The sequence below is a fragment of the Dromiciops gliroides genome, chromosome 6 (genome assembly GCF_019393635.1).
Source record: "Dromiciops gliroides isolate mDroGli1 chromosome 6, mDroGli1.pri, whole genome shotgun sequence".
Lineage (NCBI taxonomy): Eukaryota > Metazoa > Chordata > Mammalia > Microbiotheria > Microbiotheriidae > Dromiciops > Dromiciops gliroides.
The window spans coordinates 68495271-68516419 of NC_057866.1; the positions used below are offsets into that span (position 1 = coordinate 68495271).

The window sequence follows — 21149 nt, forward strand, 5'->3', positions numbered from 1 at the left end:
ATATTCTGTAGACTCTTTTGGACTGATGCACAGGAGAACTTAAATTTGATTCATTGTATGAAGCAGGCAATGCCGATTTACAAATTCTTATGTAAGCAGAATGAAGTCAGTTCAATTTACATGGGAAGCGTTTCTGTATAACACTGGTTATCAAGATGTTTTCCCTCTACTTCTATTCCAAGGTCCAGTGGAGTCTGATGAATGAGCATAAAGTGACACCTAGTAGTAGGGATATTGCTTTTATTTCTTAAACAAAGATCGTCTTCTCCCTACCACCTTTTTGTGAAAGCAAGAAAAACCAAAACCTTGTAACAAAAATACAATCATCTCAATCTGTACTTAGTCCATGACCTATCAGGTGGTAGAATCTACTTCATCATGAATCCTCTGGAACTGCGGTCAGTTATTGGGTTGATCAGAGTTCCTGTCTCTTTCAAAGCTGAATGTCTTTACAATATTGTCACTGTATTTAAATTTTTCTTCTAGTTCTACTCACTTCACTCTGCATCAGTTCATACAAGTCTTTCCAGGTTTCTCTTAAGCTATTCCCTTTACTTCTTACAGTATAATAGTGCTTTATCACATTTCTTCAACTGTTCCCTAACTGATGGGTACCTCTCTTCCGTTTCCAATTCTTTGCCCCTAAAAAGAGAAGTACTATCAATGTTTCTGTACATGTGAATTTTTTTTTCCTCTTGCTCTTAGTACAGGTCCTAGGATGTAGTGCTACATAAAGGTTATTTATTAATATTAGACCTGGTACTGATATCACAGTAATAGGGCTATCATTGGCAGGAACCTAGGGTCATGTTCTTAGCCTTTCTCCCTTTGTTTTTACATCATTTGGAGGCCAGAGTAGTTCCAGGATGTCCTCAGGCAAATTCAGTCATTATACTTTGTTTAAATATTTGTTGGACTCCCTTAATATATTAGGCATTGATCTTAGCTCTCCTTGGGAGCAAACAGTAGTAACTTCTAGCTGGAATCCAGGCAGTACATTAACTCTGATCTCTCGTTTGTAGTAGGCAGACCGGCCCAGTGGTTGAGACTAAAACCATATATCAAAGCATTCAAAGGACTTAATCCAAGCTCTGGCCTGCTCTGTGCTTCTGTCTCCTCATCTATATAAAAAACGGCTAAAAACTTGTTAAAATCAGTGAGAGATTTTCTATAAGGTGTTATCAGGCTGGTATTCTGGTCAAGAGCCGAGTTTGGTGACATGTTGGGAAGGCAGGATGGATGGGGCAGAGGATCAAGGGTGGAACAAGGCATTTGTGTATCCTAAGCAAGATGGGAAAATTCCACTCCCAAGGTTACAAATCACTAATATTCTTTGACCCAGAGATTCTGCTGCTAGGCAAATAAGCCCAAGGAGGTCAGTAACAAAAAAGAAAAGCATCTTATATAGCAAAATATTTATAGTAGTACTTTTTGTGCACTGAGAACAAAGAGGATGCCCATCAGCTGAAGAATGGTTAAATAAAATGTGGTACATGAATGTATTGGAATGTTAGTGTGCTGTTTGAATATGATGAATACAAAGACATATATAAAGACCAGTGTTAAGTGATGTAAACCGAATAGGAAAATGATATACAAAATAACTACAACATAAATGGAAAGAAGACAGATGGATTTGGGGGGGTGGAGGGGGGCTAGGCAATAAGGATTAAGTGACTTGCCCAGGGTCACACAGCTAGTAAGCGTCAAGTGTCTGAGGTCAAATTTGAACTCAGGTCCTCCTGAATCCAGTGCCAGTGCTTTATTCACTGTGCCACCTAGCTGCCCTAGAACACATATAGATGTTGTGAAAATACAACTAAATTTGTCCTCCCAAAGAGATGTGAAATAACCTTCCTCCTGCTTCTCCACAGAGGTTAAAGTCTACAGGTGTAGAACACTGCATATGATGCAAGATGCTTTTAATATATTGGCTAGTTTTGCTGAATTTATTTTCCTTTCTCTTTTAAAATTCTTTACTATAAGGAATAGCTCTTAGAAGAGTGCTAGTGGGATATGCAAGTGATATAAAAAACCAAAAACAACAAAAAAAAACCCACCCCAAACTCACTCTAATCCTAGAGTCTGAGCTTTGAGTTTTTACTCTAAACATGACTTAATTCAAGTATCATTGAACATCCAAGTGCTAGGGAGAGTAATCAAGCATATGAGTCTTTATATAAAAAGTGTTCCCTATTGCATCCTAGGTGGTTGCTTATTGCTAATCTTGGTTTTGCTAAGAAGTGTGCAGAAGATAGATATATAGAAAGCAAGACTGTAGATCAGGAACTAGGGAATTCAAAGGAATGAAGTCACAGAAAGGCAAAGAACGAGGGTGGGGAAGGTCAAGAAATAAGGCAGAAAACATCAACAATAAGGAGACCTTGAATGTCAGACATTTCCTTCAGACAAGAATCATTTTATAAAATGGAATAGGCCCATATCCCAGCATATCGGAAGCTCAGGAATTGGGTTAGAAGATATGCTATTTAAGTTTAAGAAAAAATAAGTAGATGGACTAAAATAGAGGGTTCACACTAATGAAAATGGAAGAGCTAGAAACTCCTTAAAACTCCTTAACCTAGAAGTATCTAGCCTTATTGTGAAGAGCTACTTTTGATTTCCCCCAAGCCCAGAAATTACCCAGAACTGGGGGAGGTATAGCTAGTCAAGCCTCCAAGCAAGAGTGGGAACTCAGAATGTGTATACTCTTTCCGACTGGGTGAAGATTGTGGTGGTAGCTGGGTTGTGTGGAAGTGGGAACCTGCTTGTATGGCTTTGAGATCTACTGTAAATACCAATTTATTGGTGGGGGTCTTCTACTCTAACCCTCTCAAGTAAGAATAGCTAACAACTTATTTCTCTTCTTTCTGCTCTGACCTACTGCTGTATTTCATCTGTATGGTCACTGGAAAAATCAAAGCTTTGTGCTCTATCTTTCAATACATGGAGGTTAAGGGTGTGAACTAAAGGAAATGGTTTCTACAGCTGTTTGCCTTCAGTCCTCTAGCCTTTAATCACTAGTGGCCTACAAAGAGCCTCCTGGTCATTTTGCACTTGGGTTCTGAACTTAAAGTTCCTGGTACTGATGAATGTAGAAGTTCTAATGTGTTGGTGAATTTTCAGGCTGGTGTCCACAGGAGGTAAGGAATTCTATTATCTATCTTGTAGAGTACACAGCACTTCTGTATATCTACACTGCAGTATACCACAGGACGCGATGGATGCCTACAGTGAACCTCTGGGACATTTGTGATTTACCTTTTTAATGTTCACTCTACTACAAATATTTGCAGACTCCAGTCACACCACTTATTAAGCCAAGTATGACTTCCTGGTATGATTTAATCTGTTTACAAAAGGAAATATTCAAACAGAGCTGCTCACACCATAGCAAAGTTAAACAAATGATTTTAATGTACACATTTACACTTGTATTAATCTTACATCTATTTCCACCATGTATGCAAAGTAACTTAATCACAGAATGTTAGAGCTGGAAGGGATCAGATTATCTTGTCCAATTTACCCATTTTTACAAGCGGAGAAACTGAGATCTAGAGAGGATCCAGTGTCACACAGCTGGTAAGGGGGAAAGTTGAAATTCAAATCCAAGTGTTCTGACTGAATACTCAATACTCTTTCCACTAAATCATGTTACCTCTCACTTACATTATTTCCTATTTACATTCAAAAACTAAGTAGTCTTCAACAAGACATGATTAAGATGGACTGGGCAGAGGCCAAAATATTTTCTAACATTTTCATGTCCCAAGAGGCAGCTTATAGAAATCTTCATTTCAGTATCCTATTTGAGAAATGGCGACACACAAGACAGTAAAAGGATCTTCCCAAGTGTGCTGTGCTTCCCATATTTAAATCATAACTCTTGGGTTGTAAAGATGGAATAATAAGTGGTTTATTCTCTACTCAGAATGGAGAGGTTTAGTTAACTAATTCACATCTCCCTCCCCAACTTCCTAATAGTGTAACTTGCATCAGTGGTGTTTTGAAACTTCAGAAAAATGTAATATTAATTCCTGGAATTAATATTTATGGGAACTACTAGTATTTACTCATTATAAATAAAATTCTGTCTTCTCCAGTTATCACTCCACAGAGATGATCTCTATTTGTTGCAGAACAGAGGATATGTAGAAGTTTGTTTTCCCATTCAAATCAGACAGAAGCCTCTTCACTTCCTTCCAAAAGGATCCGACCACACTTTTAATCCTATGGGAAAAATAATATGAAAGTATTCAATAAGACAGGTTTCAGATTCAAAACTCCAACCCCAAGTGAGCAAAATGACATCCCAAATTCAGCTGCACAATTCCATGCAGTCTGAAACAGCCCAGGCACTTGGTTGGAATCCAGGAACCTGAGACAGCTAGAATGCTGTGCCGGCCTGGAGGGCACACTTCAATGGGTTCACAATCTCCTCACAACAGGAAGAAGGCTATCTGGCCTAGGGAGAGAAGGAACTCTGCCACAAATCACTAAACCTTTAGTTAATAAGCTATTCATACAGCTAGAAATCATTCAGTCTCAGACAATTCAAATGTCCTTAAAGTAGCTTCCTCTTTGGCTATAAAGGTAGCCCTTTGCTTTCTGTACAAAGAATTGGGTGTCAATTAAAAGAATCCACAAGTAAACAGTATTTTCCCATGGGGTTGGCATCTAAATACGTGCTTGGTAAAACCTGCAAAACACCTCCTCATATTTCATATTCAATTGCATACTTAACCTAATTTGCTGTATTTTTAATACTCACTTTAAATATTCAAAACAGGAGGTAGTGAGGCAAACATGCAAAGTCTCTGGGCTAAAATACTCAAATTGCCCATCTTAAAGCTTTCCTCGGCAACTACGTAATGGCAGTTATTAAGAAATAAATCCGGTGTAATTAGTATATGGTCCATGAGACAACAAAAATATCTTTCCCAAATGGCAAGAATCAACCCCACCATTACTAGGCAAATTAAAAGTTTTATGAGTTTACCTGGTGGCTGCACATCTGCTTGGACAATACCAGCTCGATTTATGGCTTGTTCCAACTCTGAGAAATACAAACCACAATATGACTTTTAGTGAGAGGGGAGGAAAAAAAGCTGTGCTTTCAAGGGCCAAGGTCATGGGACAGTTATAGATAACAAAATTAAGAAAACCACACAGAAAGGCTATTAAATTCAGGGACGCCATTGACAGACAATCATTTGTGGTTTTCAGGTAGTAGGAGATGGATGCCTTAAGGCAAAACATAAAGAGTTTTTTCTATAACATTCAACCAAAAAGAAAAAAAAATCCTTCAAAGGATAGTTTTTCTAATGTCTTATTCTCCGTGCTCTCAGCATTTCTGAAAGGCAACAAAAACAAAAAGAGACTAATTTTGAAAGAACTCGTGGGCGAGATATCAAAAGGAAAATGCTGCTGAACTGAAGGAACAAATACAATTAACAATACGATGCAACTTAAATATCTGCACTACACTTCATGGAAGAACAAGAGAGGAAATATGCTATGTTTTTGATAGGAAATAGAGCAGAAAATTAATCTTTGGGTGGGCGGCTTTGGTTTGGGTAATTGAAGCTTCCCTAATTGATTGCAGGTGTTGTGCCAATTAGTAATAGCATTTAAGCTACAGAGGCTATGCCAGTCTCTGTGGAGCTGTCCTGAACATGCAAAGGCCAAGAGAAATTGGGCATTTTATGTCTGTAGGCATCTAGCATTCTGACATCTTTCTAAGTGGTTTAGAATAAAACCAAGTCTCGTGAAAACAGAGACTTATTATTTTAAGAATCTTGCCAAACAAATGGTGGTATTTTAGGAGACAGACTTGTAGCCAAAGGACATTTACTAGAAAATTATAATAATTAAACTTTGTAATAAAACCTTTGTTTTAATCAGACTGACAGTGTTTCCTTGAATCCACATTTAGCTCTTATACAATTGAATGTTGGATCATTTTCTTTACTCGATTCTCTGGCTTCCTATAAAGATACAAATGGCATGACCCAACAGATAAGCAAGGCTTTCTACTGAAAGCTGACTGCATTTACAGCACCGCCCCCCACCCCCACCCCAAGGAATAAATGTCCACAATGAGTGATCCTACTTTATTTATTGATTGATAAAATACTCAATTCTATGTTCACAAATAGGGAAATGGGGGTTTGGGGTCAGGTTCCTCTAGGAACAGATTCTGAGATGTGAGACAATGATGGCTTACTAAGAAAAAATCAAGCCACGTTTCCTTAAAAACTAACAGGTGGAGAAAATGGGAGGAGTGTTAGGGAGACGGGTGACAAATGACTTGTCTCCAAGTATATCAAGGGTTGTCAGGGAAAAGGCTTAGACTTATTCTGCCCTAGGTCCAAATGTGTGTCTGTGTGATATATTTTCAGCTCAATATAAGAAAGAATTTTCTTATAGTGAGAGCTATCCTGAAGAGGGAATGATAAGGTGTTTCCAATGATGGAGGTCTTTAAGCAAATACTAGTTGACTATTTATTTAGAGATACTATAGATTGAGTATTGAGGTAAGGGGTTGAACTAAATGACCTTTAAGGTCCCTTCCAGGGCAGAGATTCTGGGCACTTCCAGTTGGAATTGAATTTATATAAGACTAAAATATGTTTGAGTGATATTTCTTAAAGGCAGTAACACTAATTATAATGAATTATCATGAGTCCATTAACTTGTAGTTTTATGAACTGAGTGATATACAGAAGAGCATCCCTTCTATCCATATTCTTGCAGAACCAAAGACTTTTGTAAAAAGAGGTTCTCAAAGGAGGGTCACTTTGAAACAAGTCAAGAGAAAAAAAAAGCAATGACCAGAGTTCACATGATCTGGGACAAAAGCATGTATACTCTCCTCTGTAAAGAACCAAAGAACTTTTCTCTGATAACAAGAGAATGGTGGGAAAGACTGCCCATCACCTGACAGAAAAGAGAGTCAGAGATTCCATCACTAAAGCAGGAGTCAGGAGGCCTATGTTCAAGTCCTGGACCTGTCACTTACTAGCTGTGTAATCTTGGGTGAGCCACTTTAATGCTCAGGCTCATTTTTTTCATCTGTCATTTCATTTGTCATTGTCAATAGGGACAATATTTGAAATGTCACCCTTACAAGGTTGTCATGAGAACCACGGCATCTGGAGATTGAAGGGTTTTTAATGATATATAGTACAACCTCTTATTTTACAGATGAGGAAATTAAGATGCGGAGAGGTTGACTGGATGCTTAAAATCATACAAATCCAGGGCTTCTGACTAAATCCAAGGCTACTTCTAGTACAACACATTGTAAAATCATAAAGCAGTATGTAAGTGCAAGCGGCTGTTATTACTAAGCAGATAATTTTTATGGAAATCAGATGTCTTGGTAGCAAACACTCTTCTCTCAGGTGCAATAAGGCAGATGACAGCAGGCAAAAGAAACTTTCTTAAGGACAACTACTATCCCAATGAGCCTGTTTTGAGAAATGCGGAAGAAAGTTGGCTTTTGGTGGTGATGCTAGGCTATTTAACTATTCCCTATAATGCCATGGAGATAGTACCAAGAAGGGAATCTTTGTCCTCACAGTTTTCGACTAATCGTTAATGAGCTTTGAGAACAGCTAAGGATTTCTTTTAAACAGGGTATAATCTCTTAAGTCTTATTTGAATGCTTACTATCTTTGTGGTTTTGCTTGGGCTAGTCATTTAAATACTTTGCCAAACCAGTTTCTCCCAAGTGATAACAGAATATTAGTATCCTATCTATGTCACAAGGTTCTTTAATCCATTAATGTTTTTGAAGTCTTAGCACTTTTATATAAATTCACAATACCGAGCAAAAAACAAGCAAGAGAGAACATTCTTACTTATTTGGGAATGTGGAATGAGAAAAGAAAAATGTAATACAGTGGAAAGAGCAGTGATTCTTCCTCTTACTAGTTGTGTAACCTTAGACAAGTCACCTAATCTCTCTGAGCCTCAGTTTTCTTATATTTCAATTGGGGATAATAGTACATATCTCTTTTGTCTATTACTGGACTGATAGATCAGGAAAATGTTGTAAACAGTGGAAAACTAATTTAGGAGAGCATTTGATAAAGTCTCTCATGCTATCTAGGTCAACAATATTGAAAGAAGTGTACAAGATGATTAAGTAAAATCAGACTCAGACCCAGTGAAAGGTCATTAATGGAAAGAAATTGACTTGAAGAGATTTCTAGGAGAAAAGGGTGACCTTGGAACTGGGCTATTTAGCACTCTCATCAATAATTTAGATTAATTCATAAATGACAGGCTTATCAAATTTGTGGATGACACAAAGCTGGGAGGCATAGCTAATAAACTAAACAAGAGAAGGATCCCCCAAAATTACACCAGGCTAGAACCTTAGGATAAATCTGAGAAGATGGCCTTTAAGAGGAATAAAACTTGAGTCTATGGGCAAAGTACAGGATGGGAGACGAGATCACATGAAAAATATCTGGGTAGGTTTAGTAGAATACAAATTCAATATAAATTTATAGTGTGACATGGCATCCAAAATTAACTAATGCAATCTTAAGCTATAATAATAAAAGCCATAATGGTGTCTGGAATGACGGAAGTGATAGTCTCATTGTACTCTGCATGGTCAAACCACACAGAGAACACTGTCGTCAGTTCTGGGCACAATACCTTAGGAAAGACTTTGCCAAACCAGAAGATGAAAGAAGGGAGACGAGTCAGGATGGTGAGGGTGTTGGAGATAATACCACAAGGGTTAGCAGAATGAACTGGGCACTATTTGCTTATAGTAAAGAGGGGGTTGGGGGTGGTAGGAAGAGGACACAATATAACTGTTTAAGTATGTCAAGAGTTGATTTTAAGCATGAGTACACACTTGTGCACTCTCATATACATATATATATGTACATGTGATTATCTCTCTATATGTATGTATGCACATACACACCCTGCATGTGTACAATACATGCGCGCGGACACGTGCACACACGCACACTACATACTCTAAGCTTCCTAGCAATCAGCACTATCCAAAGGTAGAAGAAAGCACCTCGGGGGATAGGAGGTCTTTAAGCGGAAGTGGAATGACGGCTCATCACAGACGTTGTAGAGGGGTTATGATGATCATCTCTAAGCCTCCCTCCAACGGTGAGATTCTGACGTTCTTTTTACCCCATGTACACCAAGTAAATTCAACAAGCCTTTATTAAGTACCCGCTGTATGCACAGCACTGTGCTAGAAACTTAGAAGAAAAAGACAAAAACCAAACCATCCCCATTCCAAGGAGGGATGAGATCCACAACTAACACCTGAGGAGGCTGTGGCAGGCAGTACGCCAGCAGGAAATGGACGGTCAAGTTTTGCAAACAGTCAGTGGTCTAGTTTGGATGGACTAGTACAAAATGAGGCTGAAATAATAAGCAGGAACATATTTTGGAAGGCTATAAATATTAAGTTCAGGAGTTTGAACCTTATCCTAGAGGCAATGGGGAGCTATTGAGGATGTCTGAGCAGGGGAGTGACATGAACAAATAAGAATGAGAGAAAGTATTATGCTAAAAGGAAAGCAGCCATTCATCCCTCAGGTTTTAAAGCTATCTCTGATGCACTCTCATAAGCTACAAGCATACTGTCACAGGAGACTTGACTAAGCATTCAGATCACAGGGAAGCAGGAAAGTAAGGACTTCAAAATGTGAACGGCTCAGAACCGTGTAATTAATGACTTGAACACTGAACATGTTTCCACTTGCAGCAAAATGATTCAAGAGCAAAATGTTAGGTATTCATCTGAAGGCTCTTACAACCAGAACAACTCTGCCCCCTGGTGCATAGGCAGTGGTTGGCTTTGCAGATGTAATTGGAAGTTTTTAGTAATCAAAAGGTCAAAGTGCACTAGAAGGAGAATGAGCAAATACTGATGAGTCTCATTAAAGTAGCTACAAGAACCCACTGGATATTTTTAGTCTTTTAAAGATAATTTTTTGTTCTGAATTTTCATATCCTAAAATAAACCCACTACTTTGTTATGTGCCTAAATAAGGTTGATTTTTATGGAAACTTCTTACCCTTGAATTACTAAGTCCCAACTGGCTGCATAGCATCATATCATGTAATAAGGATTCTCTATTCTGCAGATTAACACGTGGAAAACCAGGGAAAGGTTAAACCAGTTACCCAAGCAGAACCAAATAATTATTTGGCTTACCATATTTTATCTAGTGACGCTTGGATAATTCAGTTGCATCCCTAGAATGCCCATGTGAACCACTGAATGAGCTAAAAGTCAGTATGACTTTAGCACCACCTTCCTATCCATAGAAATTTTACTACCCCCAGCTAGAAAAAATGTGTGGTTGAAGCACATAAGGGTAGAGTACAGGGATCTGACAATGCAGGAAAAGCCATAACGTGAAAGCTAAGAGAAGATCTGGCTGCAAAGGAGAGAGTCTTTGTCATTCATACCGGTGCGAATTAAGGGGCCCCACCCCTCATCGGAAAAGCAGGCTTGAATAAAACTTGGATCCATAGTCTTCATCATCCTTTCAGTACCACAGATAGAGCTTAAGCCTCACTGGTTTCCTTAGCAGCAGCAGCTTCCCCAGCAGCTCAATAAAGTGCTAAAGAAGCCTGTGAAAGATGACACCCTCACTGAAGACACAGTAGAGGGAGGGAGTCCTACTCCAAAGGGCATCAACTCTAACTTCTAGAGAGGATCGTTACAGAGGGGTGGTCAATCAGCCAATCATCCTGTATTTAAGCACTTACTAGTAGAAGGCACTGTGCTGGGGGGTGGGGGAGAGAGATGCAGCAGCATCTGCCCTCAAGGAGCTTAAAGAGCTGAATACAAGCAGAAGGGCAGAACGTGTTCAAAGACAAGTGAAGGGAATTGGGAGAGGTCTCATGGAGGAAGTGGCCTTGAAGGGAACTAGCTGTTCCGAGAGGTAGAGGTGAGGAGGGAGGGCCTTCCCTCCATGAAGGAGAATGTGCTCAAAGGTACGAGTAGGGAACGTCACGTCCAGGGAAAGCCGGTTTGGCCAGACTTTCACCGACTTCTGGGAGATTTATGGGTAATCAGCCTAGAAAGATAGGCTGGAGGCAACCTCTAGAGAGTTATAAATGCCCAAACAGAGGAATTTGTATCCTAAAGGCAATGAGAAGCCATGGAAACTTGAACATAAGAACCTGTGTTCTGGGTTGACCTATGTTTTAAGAATATCCGTTTGACAGCTGTGTAGAGGATGGATTGGAGAAGGGAGAGACTGGGCACAGGCTGGCCAATTAAGGGGTTATTTTAATAATAGTCCAGGCAAGAAGTAATAAGGGCCTGGAACAGAAAGAGGTTGTGATTTAAGTAGAGAAGGGAACTGATTCAAGAGACATTGAAGAGGTGGAATTAATATGGAATTAACAATACTTTTCAATTGTCTGGATATACAAAGGGGATGAGAATGACAAGTCCAGAATGATTCTTAGTTTGGGAACCTCAGCATTTGCAGTTAGGAGGGATGAGTTTTAGAGGGAAAAATAATGAGGTCTGATTTTGGACTGGTTGACAAGGCAGCCAGGTGGAGTTATCAAGAACACAGATGGAGATGTGGGACTGGATCTGAGTTGAGAAATCAAGGCTAAATATGTAGATTTATTTGGGAGTCATTTGCATAGATCCATATGATCTTGTAAGATAACCAAGAGAGAGAATATAGGATCGATCAATAAACATTTATTAAGTACCTACTATATGCCAGGCACTGTGCCAAGCAAAGGAGTCACAAAAAAAGATAATGGAGTCCTGCCCTCACAGAGTGTACAATCTAACATGTAAACAAATCTATAGAGAGCAAGCTCTATACAAGATAAATAGGAAAAAACTAACAAAGAGGGATTGAGGAAGGCTTTCTGTAAAAAGATGGGGTTTTAGCTGGGACTTGAAGAAAGCCAAGGGAGTCAGTCAGTGGAGTTAAGGGAGGTGAGTGTTCCAGGTTAGGCAGATAGCCAGAGAGAGTACCTGGAGTCAGGGTAGCATCTTTTCGCTGGGACAGCCCCTGGATCTAAGAGAGCATAAGAGGTACGAAGACTAGGATGGTAGGCGGTAAGAAGCCACTGGAGTTGATTGAGTTGGGGGTTGGGGGTGTGTGTGACATGATTGGCTGAATGAAGGATGGACTGGGATGGGGAGAGACCCGAGGCTGGCAGACCCACCAGAAGGCTACTGCAGTAATCAAGGTGTGAGGTGATGAGAGCCTATACCACAGTGGGGTCAGCATGGGGGGGGGGGGGAAGAACGTAATGAGTTAAATTTTGGACATGTTGACTTTAAGATGTCTACTGGATATCCAGTTCAAGATGTCAGAAAAGCAGTTGGAAATGCGAGATTGGAGGTCAGTAGAAAAACTGGAGCAGGGTAGGTATATTTGAGAATCATCAGCATAGAGATGCTAATTAAATCCATAGGAACCAATGAGATCACCAAGAAAATAAGTATAGAGGGAGAAAAGGGTCCGGAAGAGAACATTGAGGGACACCTACAGTGTAGAGGACATTATCTGGAAGAGGATCCAGCAAAGAAGATGGAGAGATAAGATAGGTGGAAAGAAAACCAGGAGAGCAGCATCTTGAGAAAAACTAGAGAGGAGACAATCAAAGTGGAGAGAGTGACCAACAGTATAAAATGCTATGGAGACGTCAGGGATAAGAGATGGAGAAGAGGAACCAGCACTGATCTATCTCTGGGCTACACACAAACAGAAGGCAAGACACGGATGAAGCTTCTGCAAAGGAAAAGAAAATGATCAGTCCAAAAGGCAGGAAGACAACCAGAGAAGGATCACAAAAGCATGGGATGGAGAAAAGAATGGGAGCGGGGAAAGTGGACAGTGGTGTAAGGGCATCCCTAGGAGTTGCCCTCATCAAAAAGTTGGCAGCTTGCTTAATTCCCACCTGGAGAGGCAGGACCCTGAGGTTCTTGTCAGGGTGGAAAAACAGGTAGAAGAAAGTGATGGGAGTGACAAGAATCCATGGGTTAGGGAGTGAGGGGCTGCTCTAGGAGTTGAGTGGGCTGAAAGACATGGGCGTGACCTTTCTCTAACATCTCCTCAGTCATGAAAAAAACCTGTTAAAGCCGCAAGAACTCAATCTCCAAAACTGAGTTGTGCTGGGCACCTTGGGGCTGGGTGAGTGCTTAGCTTACAGTCATGTGAGAGCTTAGAAATGAGCTTGGGAAAGAGCGGTAAGATAGGGTGGTTAAACAAATTTCACTTATTTCCAATACTGAACTCGGTAGTCAAAAGTTCTCATTTCAAATCCCAATTCTACTTGTATGATGTTTTTAAAAAATCAATAAACATTTATTTTTAAAAAGAGAAAGTGACCTTAGTGGTAATCGAGTTTAATTTCTTCATTTTACATATAAGTAAATTGAGGCCTAGAGAGGTAAAGTTATTTTCCTATGGGTCATACAGGCAATATCTACTTGTATAACTGTAAAACTGTCACTTAAGGGCAGACAATGGATAAAGAGTTGGACTGGGTCAGAAAGACTTGCATCCAACCTCTCAACCACGATGGCTTTGTGACCCTGGGCAAAACCCTTTAACCTCTCAGTACCCCCAGAATACTCTATCTAAGGTTATTAAGTTGTAGAGCAGTGGCCGATACGAATTGATAGAGGGTGTTTCCTCACTAAAAGCACCGTAAATCAATGAAATCACAGCTACAAAATAAAAACCAATAACCTCAACCCTCCTCTAGGCTTCTTCTCTGTATCTGAGACTGGTACTAAATATGCCAAACATTGTGAGATACAGAGATAAAGACAAAAAAACACAACAGTCACTGCTTTTAAGGCGCTGGGGAGGAGGGATGGGGGAAAGGTTAACATGTAAAAAGTAAGTATAAATATAAGGAAGGAGTAATAACTAAGAGCAAAGGACAGATCCTGACAGTCTCGAATTCTAAGTGCAATCAGAATTCTAAAATTATTTGAAGAGATTTTTAGCTAGGGGGATCAGAGAAGATGGAGGCAAGTCTTAAGACAGGAGGAGTAAAAGTCATGGAGTGACACAGCAGGTCGAGACCACACTAGAGTACTTCAGAAGAGAAAAGTCAAGTCAACGAGAGCTTCCTAAGGGCCTGCTAGGAGCCAGGCACCGATTGAAGTGCTGGAAAAGGAGAAAGGAGAGGCTAAGGTAGCACCATCTGTTTCACCATGGTCATGTGCAAAGGACATCTGAGAGAGAGGAGCTGGCGAGCTATTTCTTTCCCAAAGCTATTTTCTAGCTCTTTATGTGACATGATTTTCACACTTAACCTCGATAGGATACTGCTCGAATGGAAGAAAGCAAGGGATGTGGTGGCCACAGCCAGAAAATAGGAATTACAAAGTAATAGCTAAAAGGGTCCTCCCTTTTACACATGAGAGAGAACCAAATGGAGGGAACTATCAGAAGGTGCTGAGTTTGAAGCAGCCTCTTTCATTTTCATATACATTTTGTTAGTTTTCCTGTTATTTGCGTTGAACAACTGCAATTTGTCTGCTAGAAGCTAAGGCTGTGGCCAGGGATCCTTAACCTCTTTTGTGTCATGGACCCCTTTTGCATGATCTGCTGAAGCCTATGGACCCATTCTCAGAATGTTTTTAAATACATAAGATTACAATGAAAGCTAATTATACTGAAATGCAATTATCAAACTCTTTTTTTTTAAGTTCACAGACCCCAGGTTAAAAACTCCTAGCCTAAAGCACAGAGGAAGTTGGTAGCAACTGAATACTCCATGAAGCTCCATAAAAAGATCTTTATTAAATTAACACATTTTTACACAGTTGTTATGCCATGTTAGTATAAGCTTTTATATTTGGAATCTTTAAAAATGTATTTACTAGATTCTCAAATCTAATTTCTCATGCCTTCTTGCCACTCTAAAATGGGACTTTCCTAAGTTCCCTTCTCTCTTAGGGTGCTGCAGAGCCTGGCAGCTTCAGGCGGCCTGTTTCCCCTCTGAACCAGCTCAGGCTTCTGACTGTCCCTCAGGCCAGCAGCCTGGGGGGGGGGGGGTGGCAGGGCTTCTCAACCCAGTCCCACACCTAAGCAGAGGGTTGTTAATGGGTCCTCTGCTGGCTCAGAAGATTCTGGGCATGGAGAAAAGAGGCCATTCCCAGATGGGCAAAAGATAACCCAAGTAGTGGTGGTGGGAATCCTTGGTCCCTGACTCCCATTCCTCCTATGGGATCTGAAAGCCCTGGACTGGATCTAGCTGAGCTATTTGTTGGATTAAGAGCCTGAGCTCTGCTGTCCCTCATCAACCCCCATCTTGTGGATGAGACCTGCAGGGTTAACATTCCTCCTCCCCCCCCCCCCAATTTGCCTCTGTTCTGGGGCTCTCGGCTCCCTAAGGGGCTTAAACTTTCCTAAGGATGGGGTGCAGGGGAACAGACAATGATGGGTCCATGAAGTGAGGATGACTGACCCCTCATCCCAGAGGGAGAACTGCTCTGGCCCTGTGTACTTTCGGTCATCACTTGTCTCACCCCATTTCCTCAAGCTGGTTTTCCATACCCTCTCTGGTTTGGAGCTGAGCACTGAATGTCAGGCCTAGCCCCCTTTAAGAATGTCCCAGGCAGGCAGGGTTCCCCTTCTCCAGGAATGTGGTTGGATCCTGCATGTCCCTCCACTTCTGTGGGCAGTCTCTCTCCCTGCTCAGGCCTCTCCCCTGCCCCCCCCCCCATTTGTGGCCCAATTTCTTATCGTTGCACAATACTTTCTCTCAGTCCCTTCTCCCCTTTGGAAATGGAGCCTTTCTGTTAATTAACAACAACAACAAAAGTACCATTCTAAAATGGTGCTTTTCCTTAGTTCTCATTAATTTGCTATAGGTTTCTTCTGGGTGGGAGGTGGGGACTTGCTAGCAGAACCTTACTTTGGAAAAAACAATTTCTCCTATATATGCCCATGTTTTTATATGATAATTTTCAACAACATCTCTTTTTAGGCATACAGTCTATATTTGATGGTAACCTATATTCATACAAATAGAGTATTAGTAAACCTTAAAGCATGGATGACATGACAAACAGTAGCCTGGAAAATAATCTCATGCTATTTGTAGTTTACACTAATTGCCTCATTTCATAGATTTTTCTCTTCTACTGAGGGCATTTTAGTATTTGGCCCCTAATACTTAGAAAGAACTCCCTCCACATTCACCTACTGATATCTTTCCCATCCCAGTTTAAGAGTTTTCTCTTCCGAAAAGCCTTTCCTAATTCTAGCTACAAATGATCTATACCTTCTCCTATCTCTCATACTGCACTATTCAGCCCTCTTCTGTGTATTTATAACTTGTATTCAAGTTAGTTATATATTTTCCTTATCTTCCCTTTTAGATTATAAAATCTTTAAGATCAGAGATTACTTTGTTTCATCATTGTTTTCTCCAGGCAAACCACAATGCATTGCATATAGAAGATACTTAAATATATACTGAATCTTATTAAGAAGGCACAACATATACCTTAGTTCAAATCCGGCCTCAGACACTTAACACTTACTAGCTGTGTGACCTTGGGCAAGTCACTTAACCCCAATTGCCTCACTAAAAAAAAAAAAAAAAAAAAAAAAAAAAGAAGGCACAACATATCAGAATAAGGTAGACTAAGATAGATAGCATTTAAATTGCAACATCTGCACTAAAATGAAATTCTTACACCCTAAGTGAGTGGCTCATTAGAAACATAATGCTGTGTCAACAGTATGAATGATGAACAGCCCCTTTGGGGTTCCTTCTATATACAATAAAACTACATAATTTTATTGTTTGATACATCGAATCTCAAGTGACAAGAGTTATATTTGAGTCTTATTTATTCTCCTCCATCTTCAAAAAAGTACCTAAAAGGCAATGATGGTATCTTCTCTAATTCTATATGGTACTTGTAAACCTCATAGCACTTAAGAAACCTTAAATAATTCTATTAAGTTAAAAAAAATTATCCAAAGATCATACTGGAGCTAAAATGAAGTAATTACAAATGAAATCTTATGATCAGTCAATAAGCCTACGATGTGCCAAGGTACTGTGCTAAACACTGGGGATACAAAGAGGCACAAAACAGTCCCTGTTCTCAAGGAGCTCACATTCTAATGGGGAAAACAAGCAAACAAATATATACAAACAAGCTATAGGATAAACAGAAAATAATTAGGAGAGGGAAGTTCCTAGAATTAAGAGGCTTCCTGTAGATTAGATTTTAGTTAGAACTTGAAGCAAACTAGGAGAAGAGGACAAGGAAAAAGGTGTTAGAATACTGGAAAGGTGGGAGAGGCTAGGTTATGAAAACTTTATTAGAAGGATGGGGGGCAGCTAGGTGGCACAGTGGATAAAGCACCTGCCCTGGATTCAGGAGGATCTGAATTAAAATCTGACCTCAGACACTTGACATTTACTAGCTGTGTGACCCTGGGCAAGTCACTTAACCCTCATTGCCTTGACCCCCCAAAGGATGCTGAATTTTTTTCTATGATCCATATATAACATGAACCAAAAATCATGTTTCATATATTGAACACTTTTTAAAAAGTCTGATCAATCTGCCTCAAATGATATTACAGTGATACACAATGGACACTCTATACATAGCCAATATAAAAACTGGCATTTATAGAATGCTTTCAGGTTTAGAAAGCACTTAACATACATGCAAAATACACAGAGATCAGAGATGGTCTTTCTGTATCCCCTGCGCTCCTGGTACATAATAAGCTTAATCAATGTTCACTGACAAACACATCTCTTGAATCCATCCCTTCCTTTCCATTCTTACTGTCATCATGGTAACCAAACACCTCATTACCTCTTACCAGAGGATTACAATAATTTCCTAACTGGATTCCAATCCATTCCCACTTCAATTCACCATGCATACTGCTGCCACACTAATTTCCTTAAAGCACTATAAGAGCTCTATTCAAGTTATTGCCTTGCTTAAAATTCTTTCACTGCCTTAAATTCAACTCAAAGTTTACCATGACCTGGCCTCAAACTATTGTACCTTTCCAACTTTCTAAGTCTACTCCTCTTCAAAAACTCTATTTTATAGACAAACTGACCCCTTCACACTTGCCAAAATGTGTTCAAGGTGGTCTTTGCCATTTGGTCTCCCACTTTTGTGGCCTTATTCATAATGACCCTGTAACGATTGGTCTTAACTCTTGCTAAAGCTTATAATTTATTGGTGACCACTCATTAGATATTTTAGACAGACTAGCTAGAATTTTAGCCCCTTACAACCTGAATGCCTGGAATCAACTTTTCCAATCCATCTTTCTCTGTTAAAATCACTCCCTTCCTTGAAAGGACAATTCCACCAGTGAAGCTATCCCTGATCCCCAAGTGAAAGTCATCTCTCTCCTCAGATTTTTCATAGCATGTCTAACCTCTATTTTGAATGTACAACCTTCTCACCTACACCAAACTCATTTGTACACACATTGTATCACTTCTACTGGATTTTAAGGTCTTTGGCGGTCTTTTTTCATTTTTGTATCTCTTGTGCCTATTGAAACATAGATGCTTAATAACTCTATGATGAATGAATTAATGCTTACACAATACTATAGAAAAAGACAAGTGTATACCTAACCACTTTATTTCCAGAAATCGAACTGTGACTTATTTATTTGAGATCTCCAAGCATCAGGCACTATTATACTTCTTTTTGTTAACTGTGGCCCACCTCCAGATTGAAGATAATTCAATTTTCCTGGAGATCAAAATGATAATGTAATCCCCCAAATTTTCTCTCTATGCAGATGTCTTCACAATTCTAGCTATCACTGAATTAATCAGGGTTAAGCTTTTAAAATTATTGGATTTGATTACCCAAAAGAAAAAAAAATTACTCTTGGGACACAAAGTGGCCGATGTAATAGAGGAAAGGAATCTCCCAAATCTTGAAGAGCAGGGGGAAAAGAGGACAGAAATATAACAACCCCAAGTTCATGTTAAGGGTTTGGGAAAGATTTCTGATGAAAGCCACTTCTAGGAGGCTAAATTTGGGCCCTTGGGTTTTTCTGAATGGTTCAAAATGTTGAAATGTAAACTATTCGTTCCAATGAGAGACAACAGATTGGGGGTGGGGGGGTGTAAAAGAAAGATGGGGGGGGGGGGAATTTAACGACATTAAACTGAAGCCAAGTGGCACCGATGGAGGAGACAGGCTGTAACCCCTGATACAAAGCCTAGAAGACCAGTGTCTGTAAAATGTGTGTGAAAGGGCGCAACCCCGACAGAGGGTCGGGGCAGAATAACACTGACCCCAGCAAGAGGAGAGGAGTGCAGAAGGGGATCCCAGGATTCCAGGGCAGGGGCAGAAAGAAAAACAAAACCCCAAACAGACCCCCATGGGGGTCGGGAAAAGAAATAACAATGGCATTTATGTATCCCTGTAAGATTTGAAAAGCGCTTTGCAAATATTACTTCGCTTTATCCGAATCGAACGACCCTGGGAGGTGGGTGCTACGGTTATCCCCATTTTACAGGTGAGGAAACTGAGGCAGGCAGCAGTGAAGTGACTCGCCCAAGTATCTAAGGCTGGATTTGAACTCGGGGATTCATGACTCCAGGTTTGGGCATGTGACCCGGCATGGGGGAAAGGGGGCGTGGGCGGGAGTGTGACCCAAGGGGTGGGAAGAGAATGTGACCCTAGGAAGGAGGAATAGGGGGACAAAATGAGAAACTATCACGGGGGGGGGGGGCCAGGACAGGTGACCTAACGATGGGGGGAGGGACAAAGCCTGACTCCAGCATGGGGGAAGGGTTCCTGAAGGGACCCTGGGGTAGGGGTTGGAGAATGACTCAAGTCTGAGGTGCCTGCGGGCGGAAGCGGTGCTCGGACCCGAGCCCCAAGGGGAATGGCGGTGGGGGAGCTGACCGCCGGGGTCAGAGGTCACACTCACTGTACTCCTCGGTCCGCATCAGGGGCCGGAAATAGATGGGGTAGAAGGCGGCGCCCAGGAGGGCGGCGAAGCCACCGAAAATCATCACCGTGCGCAAGTTCCGCGCCATGACCTAACTCGGGACGCCCCGCACAAGCGGCCGACCCCAAAGCCGGGACACGCGAGCCACACAGGGAGCGACCGGAAGTGGGAGCGGGAAGAGGCTTTCACTTCCGGGGTGAGGGACGCGGAGTGCGTTCGGAGTAGGAGAAGGGAGGGGTGTGAGGGGGCGAGGAAGAAGAGGGGAGGGGGAGGAGGCTAGTGGGGCAGGCCTCAGCTCCCCAGCTCCCCTTCTCCCTCCTCCCTCCCCCTTCCTCCTCCCTCTCTCCCTTTCTCCTCCTCCCTCCCTCCCCTCCTCTCTTCTCAAAGGCCTGGGGCACAGGAAGATCTGTGGCCGGGGCCGTTTGAAGTCTGGGCGGACTTGAGCCAGTTACCTGACCTCCAGAACCTCGGTTTCCCCATCTGTCGAAGGAGGGGTTGATCTGGACGGGTGCGCAAAGAGCCTTCCGGTTCTGACGTCCTCTCTTGTGGGCACCATCTTCCCCTCCGACAGGCAGCCAGGAATCGCCAGGCCCCCCGCCAGGTATAGATGATGTAGGAGGCAAAAAATTCTAGCCCACATCATAGAGGGGTACCCACAAGGCAGGCAACGTGGTGGGCTGGGGTTGTGGGGGAGCAGGGCCTAGAAGGAAGCCAGGGGTTGTGAGAAGGCTTCATTTCCTCCTTCATTCATGGCATCGTGGAGTGGGCATCAGCCAAGCCAGCCTTCACCTTACAGACAAGCTAAAAGGAGAAGGGACCCACACAGAGGCACCAGGAGGGATTCGAACCCAAGCCCTCTGCCCTGGGGACTCCTTAGCCAGTATATCCCACGCATCGCATTCAAGTATTGTTTGGCAAGAATCCACCACGGTCCATGTGCTGTTAGCTGTTGGACAGTGCAATGGTGAAATTGACAAGGCCTCCACCTCTCCCCCCCCCCCAGCCATGAAATTAACAAGGCCTCCATCCTCCCCCGCCAACCCCTTTTCTCTCCTCATTTTCAACTTTGTGCACTCTCTGCTTCAGCTCGTAGACTCACAGCAGGCTAGAACTCATCCAATAGAATTCCTTCTATCTGTCTCATTCTTCCTCATCACTCTTCATCTCTCT

General features: G+C 41.5%; 1 protein-coding gene across 2 annotated transcripts; it reads right to left on the bottom strand.

The window, feature by feature from the left end:
- Positions 1 to 3394: 3394 nt before the first annotated feature.
- On the bottom strand, positions 3395 to 20915 carry SMIM20 (small integral membrane protein 20). Of its 2 annotated transcripts, none has more exons than XM_043973481.1 (3): positions 20432 to 20915; positions 5003 to 5059; positions 3395 to 4233 (listed from the first exon to the last, which is right to left on the bottom strand). In XM_043973481.1, the coding sequence occupies exons 1-3, from the start codon at positions 20620 to 20622 to the stop codon at positions 4110 to 4112; spliced, it is 372 nt and encodes a 123-aa protein (XP_043829416.1). In that variant the 5' UTR covers positions 20623 to 20915; the 3' UTR covers positions 3395 to 4109. The 2 variants fall into 2 exon arrangements, with proteins under 2 accessions (XP_043829416.1, XP_043829417.1); XM_043973482.1 differs by lacking the exon at positions 20432 to 20915 and adding an exon at positions 19959 to 20165.
- Positions 20916 to 21149: the final 234 nt, after the last annotated feature.

Excerpts from the sequence above, each read along its gene's own strand:
- SMIM20 (XM_043973481.1), bottom strand. The coding sequence starts at position 20,622 with ATGATGTGGGCTAGAATTTTTTGCCTCCTACATCATCTATACCTGGCG. Across the intron at positions 5,060-20,431 it reads ACCGAGGTTCTGGAGGTCAG|AGTTGGAACAAGCCATAAAT; the intron begins GTAACTGGCTCA and ends TGTATTTCTCAG. Across the intron at positions 4,234-5,002 it reads AGCAGATGTGCAGCCACCAG|GATTAAAAGTGTGGTCGGAT; the intron begins GTAAACTCATAA and ends TTTTTCCCATAG.